This window comes from Rattus norvegicus, chromosome 1 (genome assembly GCF_021556685.1).
Source record: "Rattus norvegicus strain SHRSP/BbbUtx chromosome 1, alternate assembly SHRSP_T2T, whole genome shotgun sequence".
NCBI lineage: Eukaryota > Metazoa > Chordata > Mammalia > Rodentia > Muridae > Rattus > Rattus norvegicus.
This window is the reverse complement of record NC_141534.1, coordinates 130,814,043-130,835,000: the sequence shown is the minus strand read 5'-3', so window position 1 is coordinate 130,835,000 and position 20,958 is coordinate 130,814,043. Positions and strand designations below refer to the sequence as shown.

At 46.2% G+C, this 20,958-nt stretch overlaps 1 protein-coding gene across 8 annotated transcripts in view; it reads right to left on the bottom strand.

The window, feature by feature from the left end:
* Apba2 (amyloid beta precursor protein binding family A member 2) overlaps positions 1 to 20,958 on the bottom strand; it is a 237,316-nt gene that overhangs the window by 21,826 nt on the left and 194,532 nt on the right. For 7 of the 8 annotated variants that reach the window (XM_087594359.1, XM_087594383.1, XM_087594393.1 and 4 more), the window contains 2 exon segments: positions 16,671 to 16,751; positions 15,663 to 15,699 (listed from right to left, as the gene is read on the bottom strand). In XM_087594359.1, the coding sequence (XP_087450485.1) occupies positions 15,663 to 15,699; positions 16,671 to 16,751 (118 nt within the window). 8 annotated transcript variants of the gene reach the window in all.

Sequence of the window (20,958 nt, the reverse complement as noted above, 5' to 3'; positions counted from 1 at the left end):
ATGAGGTATGAAAATGACAAAAGTTAGTTATAAACAAGTGTCAAATGGTCACAGAGTAAAGAGAAGGAATCAAGACTTGGGCTCACAAGCTTGTGGCACCCAAGCCTCTGACCTTGCTCTGAGCATACAGCTGACTTCGGAGGATGAATTGAGGACCCTGCTGAGATGCTGAGCAGGCCAAGAGAACTCAGCAAGACTCGGGATTGGGACAGGCCTGCCCCAACCACAGGTAGCCACAGTAGAAGAGAGCAGAATCAGGAGACTCCTTCCCAGTTGGGGATTTCCCAAGTCAAGCACTTCCTGAAGGTCACAGACCTATATTAGCTTTCTCAGGAAAGGTCTCCCACACCCTGCCTCCAAGGACAGGAAAGCCTCACTGACCCTGTAGTTCTCCACCGTCAGGGTCTAATCAGGCTTCTCTTTGTACTCAAGGGCACCATAGCCTTAGGTCTTGGGCTGGCTGGTGGCAGCTGCGGTCCTTGTACAGGTGGACCAGCCAGGGGGTTCTGAGGCCATCCAACAAACAAAGAACAGGAACTACCAATCAATGCAGACCATTCCGCTCTGACCTCTGGGGCTTCAGGCTGAAGGACATCAGGTGTTTTGTTTGTTTGTTTGTTTGTTTGTTTGTTTTTTACCACAGGCTTCATTCTTTCTAGAGAACACAGGTCAGAGATGTCTACTGGCCAAGGGGCATCTCACAGCCTGCATCGCACAAGTAGAACACAATACAATAATAATCTCTCCCTTCCTCTCTTCCTTCCCTCCTCCCACATCTGTATAAGTGTGTGTGTGTGTGTGTGTGTGTGTGTGTGTGTGTGTGTTCATCCTGTGGATGGTGCAGCAACTTCATCTACCTTTAGTGAGACTCAGTCAATGCTACCATCTACACTAGGGAGGGACGTATCCTCCATTCTATGGGAGGGAGAGAGAGGGCGAGGGACAGGTCTTGTCTTCTGAGTTTGATTTTCAGAAGCAACTGCCGTATGACTCTTGTCAGTTACCTAGGCGACCTGACCAGCTTTCTGGACCTCGATGAGGCTCACACTCATGCTTTCATCCATGATGACAGGACTGTTACTCCTCACTGATCTGAGACCAGTGGAGGGCGCAGACCCTGCGTATGAGACATGCTTGCTCTTCCTTTGCCAAACTCTGGCGACAACCTTTAGCTGACACCAGCAGGGGGCGACTGAGAGCCAGCAGCTACGAATGCTTAACAGACAGGTGAACCTGACTGAGTCCCCGAGGGCAACCTGCCCCTGCCTGACGTACCTCTAACTCACACAGCGCATGTCCCCCGTGTGTGCAGCTGAGAGGGGTGTGAGGTACTGTTCTTCCTTCCCTGCCAGAAGCAGCCTTTGTTTGAAGCTTGGCTTTCAAGCTTGCTGTCCTGCCTAGAGAGTCCCTGTGCTCCGTACGACCCTGGGGTATGCACTTAGACCTGCAGCTTCTTGTCTGCTCTGTGGACAGGAAGTACTGGGGTCTTATGGAGCTGTACTTGGTATCACACATCTCTGCTATGCTACCTGGGTGACAATACATCCTGTGTGTAAGGAGTGTGTAGAGGCTGCCTGCACATCAGCATAGTCTGTTAGTCTCCTCAGCTCCAAACCTTCCCACTTCTGCCTGGGTGGCACCCAGGGCATGGTTATGGGGCCTGGAGCACAGCCTCAAATTCTGTGTATCTGTGAAACCCCAGGGGCAGCTGCTTTGTCTGACTCACCAGCCCTGTGTGGCGACAGCAGGGTCCCAGCCATCAGTCCTTTACAGTTCCATGAAACCAACCTCATTATCCCATTTTGTGAGAAGGGCCACTTTAAACAAGGTCAAATGACTTTCCCCAAATCAGTATCCTGCCTGTGAGGACTTGTGATGTCACAAAACATGGCTCAGTGGCCAGAGGGCGAGGCTGACAGCAGTCCACAGGATAACAGAAACTCATGAGGATGAACTGTGGTGAGCAACAGGAAGGGAAGGTGTGGCCCCAAAGGAGGGGAAGCAGGCCCGAAAGCTAGAAGAACGGGAGGCGACTGCCCATGAGTCTCTAACATTGGAAGGGATCAGCGAGCCAGGGAAGACAGCCTTCTAGACTGAGGCAAGAGCAGGTACAAAGGTCCTGGGGTCACAGAGAGAGACCCAATTCAGACGGACCAAAGGACGCCCAGGTGACCTGGTGTAAAGAATGAACTGGCAGCTGGAATAAGTCAAACCCTGGCCCAGATGTGAGAGCTCTGGAGCCATTCCGGAGACTGTCATTTCAGGACACCAGCCAGGGACACGGCCCAACTGCACCGCTTCCTCTAGAGAGACAACAGAGAGGAAGAACGGAAACCGGCCACTGCAGTGGTCCAAGCAAACAAGGAATGGTGTAGACCAGGAGGATGATGGGGACCGAGAGATCTAGTCACAGTCTGCACTGAATGTGAGGTGAGGTTGGGAGGGGTCATTAAAAGGATCCATGGGAGATGACTGGAGTTTCTACTTACTACGAGGGTCTCTTGACAAAGGACTGGCTTTGGCAGTGAAGACTTGGGACCACTTCAGCTGCAGGAGCCAGGGCACCTTTACAGCTCAGGAGACCACCCAGGTTAGACAAGAGATTAAGAAGGAACTGTGGAAGGTGCCAGCTGAAGCCACAGGCAAGGATGAGTCACTGAGGGGAGGACATGGGGCAAGCGGGTGGACAGAGGCCCCAGGACCTAGCTTTGCCAGGCGTCAGGACGAGAAGGGGCTTGGAGAGAGACATGAGCCCATCTGTACCAGGTTGGCAAGCGGCCATCTACAAGGGGCCCCTGTGTACTGGGCACCCTGACAAGGCAGCCAGCAGTGACCTTGGAGCCATTTCAAGGAATAGCAGGTGGGAGGCAGCCCGTGGGGTGAGGAGTGTGGGGAGGGACAGAGTGTGAGCCGTTCCCCAGTTCTGGCTCCAAGGAGAAAAGGAGGATTGCAAGTGTGCAGAGAGATATGAGACAGACAGATGGATACAGTGGGAGGGAGGGGGGAGAATAGGCCTTGGAGCTTGAGAGGACTATGGTGTAGAGGGAGAGACACCTGTCTCCACAGCCTCACACACGTCTGAGGTGTCACTCTGAGGGGAGTACTCTTAAGTCCATATATCAGGTTAGTCATTCAGGTCAATGAAGAGCCAACCCACGGGAAGGAGTCCCTAAGTATGGAAGGAATCGCTTCCGGGGGACCCTGGGAAGGCTCTGAGACCTGCCATGCTTTCCTCTTTCCAGAGCAAGGCTCAGCTCTGCAGCAGCTCGGCCTCCAACCCAAACAGAGCGGCCTATACAACTAACAGATGGTGCTACCTGGAAATCCAGGACTGAGACAGGCAGGACTGTCACCGACAGGGACACGTCGCAGTGATACAGTGTGGTATTTTAGAACACAGTGAGTGACAAGGGTCAGTGGCTGCAGGGGGAGGAGAAGCTATGGCAGAGGAGGAAAGGTCAGAGCCAAGTGCAGGCCAGTCCTCACCTCTGCCATGGACACCCTAGGTATTAACTTGTATCTGGGTGAACGACTTCTAAGAAAAAAAAGGATAATAAATTCAAAATAAAACCCGGCCAAACAGGGAGGGGCATTTTCTGGGGCACTGTTTTCGAATGCAAAAACCTGGGAGGCCCCCCTTCCCGGGCACAGTCATCCTACCCTGGGGTCCCGTGGAGCCGCTTAGAGGGCGACTAGCGCCCTGCGGCACCTGAGCGCATGGCTAGGACTGGAGTTTAGGAAAAAGATGCGATGGAGAGAAAAGATCTAAGTTCACCTCCTCTCCCTGAAGACGGGGAGCTAAGCTCACAATGAAGACACGTGAAACAACAACCATTGCGTAAACCAAGTGCGTAAAGAAATATCATATAACCTCCACGATATCCTGTATAAAACTGAAAAAAAAATGTTTGTTTTATGCATACATTGAGAAGTTTACACAAAGAATAGAACATTTTTTGAAATCTAAGGAAAACTATATTAAATGTTATAGATGGCGGCCTCTGTAGATGGGGAGGCTCCTACAGAGAAGATAGGAGGGAAAGGCTGAACACCCTTACACATGCCCTGTGGCATGTGTTTATCTTAGGCCCATGCAAGGACTTTCCATAGTCATACTGCCCAAAGCATGCAACAAGAGGGCACCGGATTCTTACAGATGGTCGTGAGCCACCTTGTGGTTGCTAGGAACTGAACTCAGGATTTCTGGAAGAACAGCCATTGCTCTTAACCACTGAGCCATCTCTCCCGGCCCCTAAGGCTTGTTTCTAAGAATTCAAAGACAAATGAAATAAAGGAATCTAAATACTCATTTGTGACATAATCAAAAAAACTAAACACCATACCTAAGCATTACAAAAAGCTGCCACAGGGGTCTGGGATAGAATGCTATGGGGTGGGAGGTCCTATAAGTTCCAGAGCCTCCAGGGATAGAGATGGTTCCCTTCCCCACTTGAGGCCATTTGGTGGTCCATCCCTGCTAGGATCTGCTGGAAAGACAAGAATAAAAACCAGGAAGTCCTGCCACCTGCGTCCCTGGCAACACTGATAACTGTTGTCTCTGGAACTGGAGTGTGGATTAGCAGAGTTAGACGAATGTATGACCACAATCACATTGAAAATCAGAACCTGGGACGCAGGAACAAGAGAGCTCAAATGCGAGAACCCGGAAGCCCTGGGAAAATCATCAGTATGGATCATTATGCAGTTCAACTTTGAAAATGTAGCACACTGGTTATTGTTTACTGAGTATAATTGCATAAAAATTACCCCCCCCCGAATTTAGTGGCTTAAAACATCAAACACTTATTATCTTGGGACTCCAGCTATGGCTCAGCTGGGGCCTCTGGCTCACAATCTCCATGGAGGCTGTAGTCAAGGTAGTTGTGAAGCCTGCTACAATCCTAAGGCCTTGACAAGAAAGAACAATTCCAGGTTCCCTGCTGGGGCTCTTGGCAGAGGCTTGCCTGCTGGCCTCTCTGGGGGGCAGCTGAGGACCACAGCACAGCGGCTTGGCTCCCTTACAGAACAAGCAAGAGGGAGAGAAGCACAAACCATTCTGCCTATAGCCTAATTTCAGAAGCAACATCCTGTGCATCACTCTTACCAGCTCATGGTCAGGGTAGGGGTGAGGGGCTTGCGTGGCCGTGGGTATCCGGAGATGGGACTGCTGTGAGCTGTGTGCCACATACCACATGTGCCCACTTCCTAAGTGCTGCAGCCAGGAGCTTCAGTCTTGCCCCCAGATTCCAGTATCTAAATAGCACTTCACCTCGCTCCATGATAAAAGAACTAAAATGATTCCGTTCCCAGGACAAAATAGATAAATTACGCCAGTCTATCGGAACATATTAACGCCATCATGAAAAGACTGCGGAACTGCCTTCAAAGGCCCGTTGGTTAGAGATATGGAAGCATCCGTAAGCGAGTTGTCTTCAGGGACACCCCATCAGGCTTTGTCAAGGATGTCCCTAAGCCCACTGTTCACCTTTACAGGGTGGTCGGGAAACCCATTCTTTTAAACATCGTTGAAGAGCAGGACTCAAGACTTGGCCAGATTTTCTTGTGTGCACTGTAATCGTGACAACCAAATGTCTGACATGAGAAAGTTTGTCTGCAGAGGGGTTCAGAGAACCAACAGCAGGGAAACGATGCTATCACAATAGCCAGTGAATAGATCTAGACAGTGATTGATCATTTACTGCTGCTAAAATCGTCAAAAGAGAGACATCCAGATACCGCGAGCCTCCTAATAAAAGATGTAATGATATTTATGAAGTTCTGCTCAAACAAACTGATTATGACTGCCTCGTATCTAAACCCACCCTGACCATTCTCCTGGATGTGAACAGAGGACCATGCAGACAGCACCATCAGGAAGCCACCAAGGTAGCCCAGGGTGCAAAAAGTGCCACCAGGTGAAGGGTACAGAGACTTATACTATGCGTCAACAGGACCACTATGAAAGAAAACAGTCACAGTCACCTTTAATTGTCAACATGACGCAGTCATCTGAACCAGCCTCCCTTGAGGAACTGTCTAGATCAGATGTGGGCATGTCTGTGGGGCCTTGTCTTGATTGCTAATCGATGGAGGAGAACCCAGCTCGTTATGGGCAGTACTTTTCCTCACCCTGGTGCTGGGTTATATAAGAAAGCTGGGTAAGCACGTTAGCAAGCCAACGAGCAGCAATTGCTCCAGGGTTCCTGATCCAAGCTCCCGCTTGAACCCTGCTCTGGCTTCCCTCGAAGATGACTATCACTGGCAAAAGGTAAACCAAATAGACCTCTCTCCAAAGTTGGTTTTGGTCATGGTGTTTTCCTCACAGTACAGAAAGAAAATTAGAGGGGGAAAAAAGATTAGTGCAGGATCTGTAAGAGACAGCAGAGGATTATAAACTTTATCAACCAGGCTCAGTAGGGGAGCTTGTGTAGATGTCTACTCAGAGGGACGCCATGCACGGGCAAATGCAAACACTAGCTGGCACCGAAGGACACGTAGAAAAGACCAATAGCTTTAGTTGCTGCACTGGCATTGAAATTATTTTTAGTAGAGTTCCCATATTTAAAGATACAAAATTGGAATACTTAGAGGAAAAACGAGATTGCTTTAGAGATCAGGAGAGAACGGGGATAGAGGTTAAGCACCGCAGGTCGTAAAGAGGTGGTGACTGTGGGTCTGAAGCTGGTGACAGTGCAGGGCGATAGGTATGGCTTTGGTTCTGACTTCTGCATGTGTAAAACTTTTACAATAATGAAGTAAAAGGGTGGGCGCTGATTTGTCGTTGTTGTTGCTATTGTTTGTAACTCGTGGTGTTTCCCATTCTTATTAAACAAGCTGATCTTCTACCCATTTTCTACTGAATTCATGGAGACAAGAAGACAAAGTGACGGGAAACAAAGGAGGATGGAAAACAATCTAGTTTGCAGATGGTAAGAGTCTAAGATGTCAGGAAGAAAGCCAAGAAAACAAACACAAATGTATTTTGAGCTGAAAAAAAAAAAAAAACTAAGAAAATTGACCGAACCAATGGTTTAGAATTTAATATAAAAAGAATCAATATGTTTCTTTGTACTTATAAATAAGTCAGAAAAATGGAATGAAGGAAAAGCTAACATTTGTCAAAAACAATAAGTGGATAAAATAGCAAGGAATAAACAAAAGGGATATGTGTCTGAGTTACCAACAAGCTTTAAAGATTTCCGTGTTTGACCTCGTGGGGCCAGAAAGCCTCTTTGGGCTGGGGAGATGTGTATTCTGTAGAACTGATGAGCTCCTTTAACTAGGTACATCTAGTGCAGGCCAAATAAAGATGTCAAGAGAAGTTTTTGTATGTGTAACTAAACAAGCTGATCCAACACACACACACACACACACACACACACACACACACACACACACACACACACAGCCACACAAAGTCTCCATGGAAGGTTCGAAAAAGAATGATGGGGGTAGGGACCCACTACATCATGCTGTAAAATGCATGTAAATCCTCTGTGTAAAGCAGCCTCAGTTGGAACCTAGCGGACCATCCCCACATGGACTCATACATAAGAAACATACAGCAAAGGCAGGGCTCTCCGCAGGGATGTCTGCCACATCTAGTCAACTGCTTGGGTACTCGGGGCACGGTAGGTAACTAACCTCTGTCTGTATCCACATGCCAAAAAGGTGAAGATGAATCAAATTTAATTTTTAAATCATAAAAGTTCTAGATAAAAACTTTAAAAAGTAATCTGAACAATGTAAGGATTACACAGACCTTAAAGAACTGAAAAAGAAAAAGATTGATCATTTGAAACCATAACAATTTTGGCCAAGTAAGAATGTGTCTGTGTGTGAGGGGAGTGGAGTAGGGTTGGGGTTTGAGGGGGTGGGGCATGTAGTGTGTGTGTGTGTGTGTGTGTATGTGTGTGTGTGTGTGTGAGAGAGAGAGGCTATCTGTATATGTGTGTGAGTGAGTGTTTGTGTCTGTGTATGTCTATGTGCATGTGTGCCTGTGTGTGTGAAAGAGTGAGTCTATGTGTGTGAGTGTCTATGTGTATGTCTGTGTGCGTGTGTGTGTGTGTGTGTGTGTGTGTGTGTGTGAGAGAGAGAGAGAGAGAGAGAGAGAGAGAAACCAAAGTTGGGTATAGTTGTTCCCACCTGTGACCTTAGCACTGGACTGCCTGGGTCACAGGGTTTACAAGTTCAAGGCTGGGTTGCGCTGCAGGGTGAAATTCTGTCTAAGCAGAGAAAAACAAACAAAACCACGAAAGTATAGATGAGTATAAACTGGGAAAACTTCCCAATGAGCTCGCTTCTTTTAAGTGAAAAAACCGCACAGATACATAAGAAACAAAGGCCAAGCCAGGGCTTAAGGCGAGCATTGGTCAAAGTGTAAGAACATTCAGCTCAGGAGAGTAAGCCCTGCAGAACCAGCATAGAGCTTGGTGGCTACTGACCATCACCAGCAGATGAACAATCCTGACCTTTGGCTCAGCCAACTGTGGATTGAAATAACCTTTAACTGCATGTGAACTGAGCCTGTACAGAAATTCACTCTTGTCCTTATCCCCTAAACACTATAGCATAATAACAACTTACATAGCATTTACCTGTGCCTGGTGTTGTAGGTCACAGAGAGGTCAATCAGGTACACATGAGTATGTACACGCACAGTTCCAAACGTACACTACACCATTTGTTATATAGGACTTGAGAATCTGTGGGGTTTGGGTATCTGGGAGGAGCCCTTGGATATCAAAGGGATGACTGTATGTTAGGGATTTGTTAAGACCGGGGATCTTAGTATTTTCTCTCCCCACAAAAGGGGACTGTGGTAGGTGAGGATGTGTTAACTGGCTCTATTGGAAAAATTATAGTGCAGTGTATTTTTATATAAAAATATGTCCACATTTACAAGCACATCTTGTATTTTCCAATTACCCTCCAATAAATATTGGGGGGCAGAGGGGATAGATCCTACAGAAGAATGGACAAAGGACGAGTTTTAATTTTTTTTTTTAGTGTAGTTTTTGGCGTATGTAGATGTATGTGTGTGTGTGATGTATATAAACTTGTGAGTGCAGACACATGGTGCATGCATATAAACGGTCAATGTCAAACAACTTTTTATATTGTTCACCACTTCACGTTTTGAGGCAGGGTTTCTTGCTGACTGAAAGCTTGAGGTTCCAGATAGACTAGCTGGCAGCAAGCCTCCTACTCCAAGGATTTGCTTGTTTCTAGCACCCCCTACCTGCTCTCCAATACTGGGGCTACCGGTATATATCACTGTGTCTGGTTATGTGGCTGATAAAGATCCCAACTCAGGCCCTTGAGCTTGGGCAGTAAGCAGCTGGCCGCTGAGCCATTTCCTCAGCCCCATAAATGCTATGTTAACAATTTGGATCTGAAGTGTCCCCCAGAAACCCATGCATTAAAAGCTAGGACTCTGGCTGATGGCTCTATTGTGAAGTAATAGAACCTTTAAGAATGAGGCATAGTTGGAGGAAATTAGGCTACTGGGATGTGACTTTGAAGAGGATTTGGAACCTTGATCCTTTCTCTCTTTCTTCATCCTGGCTGCCATGAGGTAGAATCTTGTCACCTGCTCCCCTGTCCCCCAAACAACAGAGCCAACTAACCACAGACTGAAACTTTTGAAACTGTGAGCTATGTGAATCCTTCCTCCTTTAAGTAAATCTTAATTACTCTGTCACAGTGACAGTGTTCAGGAAAGGCTTGGGAAAAGAGACATGAGCCAGACATGGTAATTTGTACCATAATCCCAGCATTTGAGGGGCAGAAGTAGGAGAATCATGACTTTGAGGTCAACAGGGGCCACAAAGAAAGACTCCATTGAAGAAGCAAAACCAGAGGGGAGGGCAGGAGGGAGACACAGATGACTTAGTTTAGCTTATGAACTTAGGACATGGTGTTTGGCTTCACTTCTGATGCATGATGTAGATGTAAAATCAATGTGAGGCCCTGTACACCTAGTGCCTGGCTTAAGGTTGGCAGAATGGCACAGTCTGGGCGAGTCAGCACTTTTAACAACAGCTGTTATCACTGGTATAACTTGGATGTGAAGTGTCTCACCAAAAGGCTTGGTCCCCAGACAGTGGTCCCATCACTGATTGGGGGTGACTGGATCATGGGGATCTCCTACCCAATTAATGGATTAATTCACCAATGAGTTTATAATCTGATGAGATCATTGGGAAGTAAAGACAGCTCTTGGAAGTGGGGCCTGGTCAAAGAAAGTAAGTCAGTTGGAGTTACATTCCTAGGGGCTGTATCTCTCTGTTTTTCACCTTCCTGTCCGCTGCCATTCAGTGAGCTGTTTCGCCCAGCCACATGCAGGATCACCACAGGCCCTCTACAATGGAGCCGTGCAAACGTGGTTTGAAAGAGTAACACAAATGAAACATTTCCTCCCTTAAGTTGTCTATTCAGGTATTTGATCACAGAGACATAAAAACTGTCAACACAATGACCAAGGGTTGTGTCTATTGTCTCCTCTTGCAAGACACTCCAGCCATGTCCATCGTAGTTTGCATGCTCTAACAGTTGACATGAGCTGCTAACCCTGATTTATGGAGGACATGTTCCTATAGAACAACACACATCCCAACACGGGGCCATTCACTGCTGCCAGAAGCCTCCTAAGAGTTGGTTTGTAATGGACTGGTTAATACACCACTGCCCATCCATGGTTTATGCCATATCTATTTGAAGGGAACGTCTGTATAAAAGCTGGTATAAATTCAGGAAGCTTCAAGAGGGAGTCAAAAGAGATTTAGCAGTAGCTTCCACTGAAGAGAAGGCAGGATCTAAACTTAGTTTCTTATATTGTGCAAGTACAAAAGGAGGATATTCCACAGAGCTTTCTAGAAGGAATTCATTTTCACCTCTGCAGATCTCAGCCTGAACTAAACTCTATCTTAAAGAAAAATTTAATGCCCTCTGCTAAGCAATAAAAGCTCCCATTTTAAAACACATATAACACCTGTCACTGAGTACTAATGAAAAAATGATCATGTTTGTAGATGATAAAAACTGCTTACTTTCCTAACTCCTCCCAAGACACTTGTGGTTCCACAGAGTCACCTGATTCCTACCCTGTCAACACGACCCCAGAATCATGCCACCCACAGAGCCTTGCCCACTCACAGTCGAAGAGGACACCTCTATTAAAGAGTCTTCTTTGGACAGGCTTGCCCCAAGCATTCGTTTTAAGAGCAAGTAAAATCTTGGATCTAAGCACCCAACAAGGTGGCTTTGTCGTGGGAAGACCCCTGAGAGAAGGAAGGTTTGAAAGGCAGTAATTCCAGGACCAGAGGCACTAGGGTCCCCATTCTCCCATGTGGCCAACATGCAGGCCAGGCATGGCACACTGACAAGTCATAGATGGGCTGTTAATGAACCCCATGTCCCCCGACACGAGACTGAGAACTATGGCAGGACGAGCTTAGAGCTGAAGGTAAGGTATTGGGATTGCAGATATCCCACACGAGCTTTGATTTGTACACAGCGGGAAGAGTACCCTGGGTGAAAAACGGAGTATGAACTTTTTATCTTTGTCATTTTGCATCAAACCAGCCACTGTTAGGTGCCATCGCTTGTTCCCAGTACCAAGCTTTGGGTTTTCAAAAACAATGCATGCTGGATTCTTGCATAAGCTTGTTCGTATGATGCAACTCTTGACACATCCTCTACTTCTAAATTTACGTTGCTTTCAGACAATGGTTCCTGCAGCAGGGGACTTCTGGAAGGCACCTTCTATCTTTTATCACTTTGGGAAGTCTCTAGGGATCTCTCTCGATATCTGCAGATTCTTTTCCAGCGAACTCCTTGGAACCTGAATGGTGTGTCTTCTGGAAGCTTCCTCTCCGGGGTTGTCTACACACCGAGCTTTGCTAAGGCAGCTCAGCACAAGGATGATGAGCTGAGATCAACCACTGGGTTTCAACCCATTCTGCCACTCAATGTCTGATGACCCCAAGCCAATGATGCTCACTGAACCTGCTTCTTCCTCTGCGATGACACCTACTCCTTCTTGCTATTAGAGTGACTGCAGAGCTGATAGATTGGAGCGCTTAGATCACTGGTGCCTGACTCAAGCTAAGCATTCCAATCCTCCTCTCCACTCACCCATCCATCTATCCATCTATTAATTTGAGTGCTGGGATTGAACTCTGGGCTTCATATGCCAAGCATGAGTCTTACCACCAGGCCAAACCTTCACTTATTCTCATGATCAGGGGCACTATGGATAGAAATCACAGGCTGAGAACTAATAGCATCAAGAATCTAGACATGGCTCTAAATGCAGGCGTGGCCCTCTCAGCCGTGGACCATCAGCTACTTTACTTTAGCCCGACTGTGCCTTAAGACAGAAAGTCCATGCTCCTTATAGCATCACTGGTCATGTGGCATGATACAGACATACTACACAGCACGGGGCTGGGCCACACCATGTCCCGCTGTGCTGACTAGGATTTTATTTTGCTTTTTATCAACTTGACACAAGCTGTAGTCATCCGAGAGGACGGAACCACAATTGAGAAAAGTCCTACATAAGATTGGCTATAGGCAGGCCAATGTGGGGCACTTTCTTGATTAAAGATTCAATGTTGGGCATTAATGTTGGGCATTGTGAGCAGTGCCATCCCTGAGCAAGGTGGTCCTGGATGGTATAAGACAACCAGGTGAGCAAGCCAGCAAGAAGTATTCTCCATGGTCTCTTCTTCACTTCTTGCATCTGGATTACTGTGTTGAGTTCCTGCCCCGACTTTCCTCAGTGATGGAGTATGATGTTGAGTTGTAGCTGAAATAAACCCCTTTGTCCCCAAGTTGTTCTGGTCATGGTGCTTATCACAGCAATGGAAATCCTCATTAAGACAACGCTAGGACGGAGACGCTCCCACTTGAGTTTCCACTGTTGTTCTCACGATATGCATTTCTCAGTTCCTTGGTATTTTATCGCAGTTCTCTTTAGTCTAGAAGGCTGAAATGCACACTAGCCGGAGGCACTGGTTTAACAGACTGGGGCTTGTTTAATCAACACCTCCACAGACCTTCCCTGCAGCCAGAGAAAGCCAAGTACACAGTTCCCAGCTATATGCTGGTGTGTGTGAGTGTGTGTGTGTGTGTGTGTGTGTGTGTGTGTGTGTGTGTGTGTGTACAGTGTAGATGTGTTTATATAGGCACATGTGTGTGGAGGTCAAAAGTCAACATTGGGCATGTTCCATGGCCGTATTCCACCTTATTTGAACAAGAGACCCAGAGCTCATCCATTTGGCTATGCTAGTGGCCAATGAGTTCCAGGGATCTGCTTGTCTCCAAGCACTGGCATTACAGACATTCATTGCACGTGACATTTTACATCGGTGCTAGGGATCAAAACTCAGGTCTTCGTGCTACATGGCAGGCACTTTTAACCCTCAAGGCACCTTCCCAGCTCCTTTACGCCTGCTTACTCACAGAAATCCTTTAATGTAAAGAGAGAGACAACAAGAAAGGACATTTCCCTTTCTTCTCCCTGTTGAAATGGAAAGCAATGGCTAGAGCCATCCGGATAACAAGGTTATGAGGCTGAAGACCAAGGGAAGCAAGATGCTAATCTGACACAGTCACTGAATGATCAGCGGCTCCCTCTAGACCTCTGCATACATCATACACACGCTTCTCTGCTACGTAAGCAAATGCAAGTATGAGCCCAAGTCCATCCCCGCTTGCCCAGGCATCTAACACCAGGTAGCCCTCTTAAGCTCATTCACTATAGTCTAGGTTCTTCTGTGATCTCACCACAATCTCCTTTTGTCATTTTATAGGACTTTTAGGTGGTGAAGGTTTTGGTGGATTTTAATTGTCTCCTATGAAGGGAAGGGCTTTTGATTATGGTTTCCATCTTTTTATAATGCTCAATTAGTTTCTCTCCTAAATTAGGGCTATTCTTTGAGTTGTTCACACTGCTGTGAACTGTTCACTACCAATTTAGTGAACCAATCTGGATGAGGGTGAGAGCTTTAACTCATTCCGATGTGGTTAGAAAGTCTCAAGTGGTCCAGACACGTGAACCTTCTAGAAAGCTACAAGATACAGCCAGATGGAACCCACGGACTGCTTCCACAATACCCTCTTCCCTCCCTCCTTACGGAAAGGTAAAACTGAGGGCTGTCTGTGTTAACTATGCCGTCTCCAGAGAGTGTTTGAAGGTATCTTCAAATGAAGCCGGGATTTATTGACAAGTCCATTTCTTAGAACCATAAGACCTCACAGCCCTGCAGGGTATGACTGAGTCACGCTCTCCCTAGCTTCAGCCCAAAAAGGAAAATGAGGTAGTGAGATGCCATGTTTTACATTGATGTTGCCTCCTTCTGATCAGAATCCAGCCGTAGACCACCATGGAGTGACAAAGGGGAGTGAGGCCTCTTCCTGCCAATCATCAGACCCTGGAAAACTACAGCCAGCCAAGCTCCTACAATCATTATGTAGCTTGCTGTGCTCTAATGCAAAGCAGCTTGAGCAAGCCTGATCCAGCAAAAATACATCTAAAGCCACGGTAAAAAAGCTGGGCCAAACCCCTTTGTGCCCTATTTGCACTGGGGAACTGCGGAATCCAGTTTACTTGGGTTTTAACTGTGAGTTCTCACAGTTAAAACCAATTCTCTTCCAAATTAAATGGTATTAAAGTGCTTATAGCAGTCAACAGAGTGAACCAGTTGGAGCTGGTTAAGCCTGGTTCAAACTCATCCTTAAAGGAGAACGTGGAGGCTTCTGTTATTTACCATAAACCTAAAGCAGGATGGGAAAGGTTTAAAACTGTTTCGAAGATCCATTTACTTCGCTCCTATAAATATTCATGAGAATTATCAGGTTATTGAAAGAATTAATAAAACTCACATTGTTTATTATAACACATTACAGGCAGGAAACACTCGCCTGGCTGAGAAAGGGCCTACTTATGGGGTTATTTGCTCTGAAAGGGACCTTTTGAGGACAGCATGCAGACAACTGTATATGTATGTATGTATGTATGTATGTATGTATGTATGTATGTATATGTATGGATACATGCAGATAACTGTATATGTATGTATGTAATATGTATATGTATATGTATAATATGTATGGATACATGCAGACAACTGTAAGTCAGTTCCATCAAGCACCGAGCAGAAGTGCCTCACCCCAACCGCTGAACAGAGACAGCCGAGTCAGTCTGTCTTGGTCTTTATGAAATTCGAACACGCACTGCTAATCTTGATAAGAGTGCGAGGGGCAAGTGCACGAGGGTGTGAAAAGGAACAGCCTGTTTTCAGATGTCATTATAACCACACTGATGAGAAGTAGATCATAACGAGCTGCTTACACAGACACATCTCAGTGCGTTAATCCAGCCCTCAGTGACATCTGTGATGCAGTTAATGAGGGCGAGACACATACATACATGGTTCTTGCTGTTCCTTGCAGCAAACCAGGCAGGCGAGTTGGAAGCTCCTTTCTCACAGTGGGTTACTGCAGAATCCAATGAGCCAAATGCCCAGGGGCACTTTGTTGGGAAACAGTGCTTTCCAAGAAAGCTTCTCAGGAGAAACCCACGCACAAAAGGACCGTTCGCTTTGACATAAAGTGTTCCTGCCTCTCAAGTGGTAAAATGTGAAGTCACTTACCAGCTACAAAGCTTGGAAACGAGGCCACCTTCTTTGTCTGTTGAAAAATAACAAAGAGAATGAACATAATGGCTGACGTATGAGAATCTTCTCAAGATGTGTACCACCCTGGGCTGGAAAAGTCTAAGCCCGTGTATGTTTCCTAGAAGTCAAGTGTCTCATATGGGATTCAGGATTCTGAGAAGGATCACAGAAGCCTACAAGCCAAACCTAGCTTAGCATGTCATGGGTAGAAGAAACCTAATGATCAGTCAGCCCAATGGTTCTCAAATTACCAGGCATGAGAATTTCCTGGGCATGTCTTCAGACCATAATAAAGGAGACTGGATGCCAGTTCACTGACGATCACAATTATTTCAACAGGACTAGAACATCTTGTTTCTACTACCCCCAAAGAGGCAAAGTAACTTGCTTAAGCCCTAATTTGCATCACATGGCCACTTTATTGGTTTAGAACTGTGGCTCTCAGTCAGGATGATTTTTGGTCACTGTCAGGTGTAGGGTAGTGGTTGCTGGTATAGTGGGTGGCAGTGCTCATGAACCACACAGGGACACTTATCAGAAAGTACTGCCCTAAATAACAGTGACTCTGCTTTTGAGAAATCTAGGCTACCCTTGAGTTTACCAGATCAAGAAGCACCGAGGATCCCAGTCCAACACTAATCAGAGAGCACCAGGTTTCCCAGCACAAGCATCAGGGCCCATCAGAGATCCTTGCCATAACCAGGAGTACCACAGATGTCCACACCATCATCAGAAAGCACCAAGGATCCCCACACCATGGTTCCCTGGGACATCAGCTGTGCTGCAACAGTGCCCAGTGCAGCTGTGAGTCCTCAGGATATGCCCTCCCCACCTCCTAGGACAGGGCAGCCATATCTCTTCCTACGACAGTGGCCCCAGGCTGGCCTGGACTCCCTCTCCCCAGAGGTGGGATGACCATAACATAGCTGGCAACTCTATCATGAGAACTCTGGTCTAGAACTCTTATCTTTGGGAGAAAATTACCTCTGGGATGTTGTTATTGTCAGTGGGTCCATTGAGATCAGAGCGCTGCTGCTTCCTCGGCTGTTCCAAGCCATTGCAAACCTGGAAACCAGAGAATCGATTATGGTTTTTTTTTTTTTTTTTGGTTCTTTTTTTCGGAGCTGGGGACCGAACCCAGGGCCTTGCGCTTCCTAGGCAAGCGCTCTACCACTGAGCTAAATCCCCAACCCCTCGATTATGTTTTTATATAGTAGAAGAAATGAACTCAGATACAAAACAAAAAGCTGGATATTCAATGAGATCCAATCTTATCTGTGTGGGGGGAACACGTATACAAGTGCCCAACGGTTATACAATTAATATGTGTACCTTTACATTTCTAAACTGTCTAACTTTTGTTTTCTACTATTTTTATTTCAGTGAAGCACATCATTTACCACTTGAATTATTTCCAGTGTACGGTTTAAAGTGCATTGATGCTGTACAGCCAGCCATCCCCACCATCCGTTCCAAGGACACACTTCATAATCCAACATTGAACCTGGGATGGAGAGACCGCTCGGCTGTTAGGTGCGTGCTCTGCTTCCAGAGATCCTCAGTCCCCAGACACACAGCTGCCCTTAACTCCAGCTCCGGGGGGGGGAGTCTGCCATCTTCTTCTGGCCTTCACGGGCACTCATATAGATACTTACAAATAAATAAAAATAAAGGCAAATGTTCAAAAATAACCCCAATCCACTCAACTGCAGCCCCCCCTCCCCAGTCTCCTTTGCCATGCCACCTCCATCCACTCATTTTTCCAGATCTGTGAATTGACCATTTCAAGTACCTGGGATACACAGCCCTACATAGTGTTATCTGTTGGTGACTGGCCTATTTCCCTTAGCATAATGTCCTCAAGACTCATCTACGTTACATTATCAGGATTTACCTTTTGAAGGCTGACAGTGTCCCACTATATGTACACGTTCCTTTATTCACCCATTAAAGGCAACTTGGCCTGCTTTCCCCTTCGACTCTTCCAAGTAATACTGCTGAGGACTTGCATGGTGGGCATGTCTTTGCGATGGCTTGTTTTCTGGGACCTATACTCACGATTACAACCAATCAGACGCTGAATGCACTTTTGTTTTGTTCTGAATGATTCTCTGTAGTATTTCTCATGATGGTAGATTCCTCTCACATTGTTCAAGGGTTAAATATCATATTGTTAGAATAAATCTAGGTTCTCAGGTGGGAATAAATGCAAATGAGTTGATCTACTATTACCACAAAAATGCCATAAAGCATTAAGTCTCTTCCTAAAATGTAATCAATCATGTAATCTTAACCCATAAATTCCTTTACTTCAAACAATATGATTTAATACTTAAGGTGTATATATATATATATATATATATATATATACATATATACATACATACACATATATATGCATTTCATTCCTTACACCATGCAGAAAACAGAAGCAAGATCCAAGGTACTGAGGTCACCAACCAAACCAAAATGCTGTGGTGGGCAGTATCCTAAGTCATGGGACTTCCTGGAAATAACAGCAAGTGCTAACATGATTTCCAAGAAATAACAGTAAGTGGTAACATGATTTCCCTGAAATAGTAGCAAATAGTAGGGGCTGGAGGGATGGCTCAGTGGTTAAGAGCACTGACTGCTCTTCCAGAGGTCCTGAGTTCAATTCCCAGCAACCACACGGTGGCTCACAACCATTCGTAACAGGATCTGATGCTCTCTTCTGGTGTGTCTGAAGACAGTGACAGTGTATTCATGTACATAAAAGTAGCAATAGTAGGATGCTGACACAATAACCCAGTAGCAGGAAGCTGCATTTATACAACAGGGCCCCTCTGCTTTGAGGGGACGGGGTTCTCACTTGCTTCAGAGGCTGCCAAGACTGCCAGACTCCAGAAGTGTGTAGGGAATGTGTCAGGGTGTAGTTGTACCTCCTGGTTCTATATGGTCACCTGCAAAGGTTCTCAACCTTCCTTTAATGCAGTTTTTTTTTTATTATTAATTATTTATAAGTACATTGTAGCTGTCTTCAGACACACCTGAAGAGGGCATCAGATATCATTACAGATGGTTGTGAGCCACCATGTGGTTGCTGGGATTTAAACTTAGGACCTCTGGAAGAGCAGTCAGTGCTCTTAACCACCGAGCCATCTCTCCAGACCCAATACAGTTCTTTAATACAGTTGGTTCCTCATGTCCTGGTAACCCCGGACCATGAAATTACTTTTGTGTTACTTTATTACTGTAATTTTAATTTGTAATATAAATATCTGATATGAAGATGGTCTTAGGCAACCTCTGTGAAAGGGCCATTTGACTTCCAAAGGGGTCACAGCCATAGGTTGAGAGCCTCTGGTCACTGCCATACTCTGCCGATGGAGTTCACTCCTCTGGTGGGTTTACAGAAACAGACCTAATATCCACCCTCTGGCTTTAACAGGAACAAACATGGACCCTCGAGCAGTTAGAATGACTCTGGGACAATCTTTCTCAGCTCTACCACAGGTTTTACTAGATTTTGGAGGTGAGGCAGAACCTGAGGCTGCTTATTGAGGACAGGGAAGATGAAGAGGGTGTTCCTGCCACATCCTGTGACTGTGACAGACATCCCACACACGTTGCACATGATCTGTCCTCCCACAGTGAGGAAATGCTAGGACACAACTGGCGCCTGGGCAGGGCTAGGACCTAACTGGTCCACTCCTTCCCTTGGCCCTTCTTGAAGTCTGCATTGGTTCTCTCTCCTGTTGTTAACAATGCGATAGCCTAGACTTGGGTGTTTATTTTAAAAACAGTTCCGAGAACTGGAGGCTTAAGAGCACGTGAGTCCTTCCTGTCAGTCTTGACTTGGTGACGTCACAAGGCAAGAGAAAGGGAGCAGGACAAGGAATTTCTTTTTATTTCTCTTTTCATAAAGCCACTGGGATCAAGTATTGGGGACCCCCTACCTGATGAGCTTATCTAATTATTTCCCAAAGACTCCACATAATTGGTTCAAGTGTTGCCAGCCCACCCACCACATCTCTTTTCCTTCCTTTCCATTCCCCCACCCCTCTCTCTTTCCCAGGCTGGCCTTGAACTCTGCCTCTGCCTCCCAAGTGCTGGGATTAAAGGGATTCACCACCACTCCCTGGCTTGTTTTCAATCTCTTAATACTTTAAAATGAGGTCTAAATATGAATATATATACATATATATATGTATATATATATATAGTGTGTGTGTGTGTGTACATACTTTTTTTCATTCACAATAAGCCCAAACCACATCTGTGCTTATCCTTGACCCACATGAATTCTTAGGCCTGGCCAAACCACACAGGTAAGCCCCGATCCTGTCTTTCTGTCTTGGTGTACCAGCCAGACCACACAGGTGAGCCCCTGTTGGGTGCCTTATCTCATGGCCAAGGGTGACCAGGAAAAAGATCCCAAACAAGCCACTGGGATGTCACCTCAACTACAGATAAGATCTCCCTAAGGGAAAGCCTGGCTGTAGGCCTCCCTCAGACCCTGAATGACACCTCAGACACTTCAGACATCTCTCTAAGGGGAAGACTGGCAGTGGAAATCCCCGATCCCTCGCTGTTGAGTGCATCTTGCTGATTCTAGGTGTATCCAGAGTGTGACTCACTTGGAAGACCCCAGCACATGAGCTCCTACATGGACTCCCTTCATTGAAGGCCTACCCTGCTTCCTGCTGCTGATCAGGTCTACTCAGCCCCAAGAAGCCCTCAAGAAAGCAACTACCAAGCAACAAACAGAGCCTTCCATAGATCCTATAGCTGTGGTCTAAATAAACTCCAGATAGGAAGAGAAGACTTTATACCAGATATGGGGATTTGGACTGTAAGAGGCCATACCTCCTCCCTGAGTTGGAAACAAGCCAGCCATTAGGCCTTTGGGTAACTCTAGGTCAGAGCTCATGACTAGCCAGGAGGACACAGGAGAGGTGCCAACTCCCTCCCTATGTCCTGCCCTTGGGATTGCTTGGTGGGGCTACAGTATGGGCATCCATGAAAAACATGTCTTCCCTAGGCACCACCCTTCTTCAATGTCAACAGCTCCTCCAATGTATTCCCAAGAAGCCTCCTCATCACCATGACAACCACATCTTTCCATAAACAACCAGGCTGATTTTTAAAGAGGAAAGAAGGTGGGCTTATGAGTTTCTTTTCAGGAGAACCCATCAGCATTGACCCTCACCTGGGAGACTAGAATGTTAAGGGGATCAGCAGTGTGAAAGCGCCATTGGAAATTCACGGTATTCAAGGTCCACATGGATTT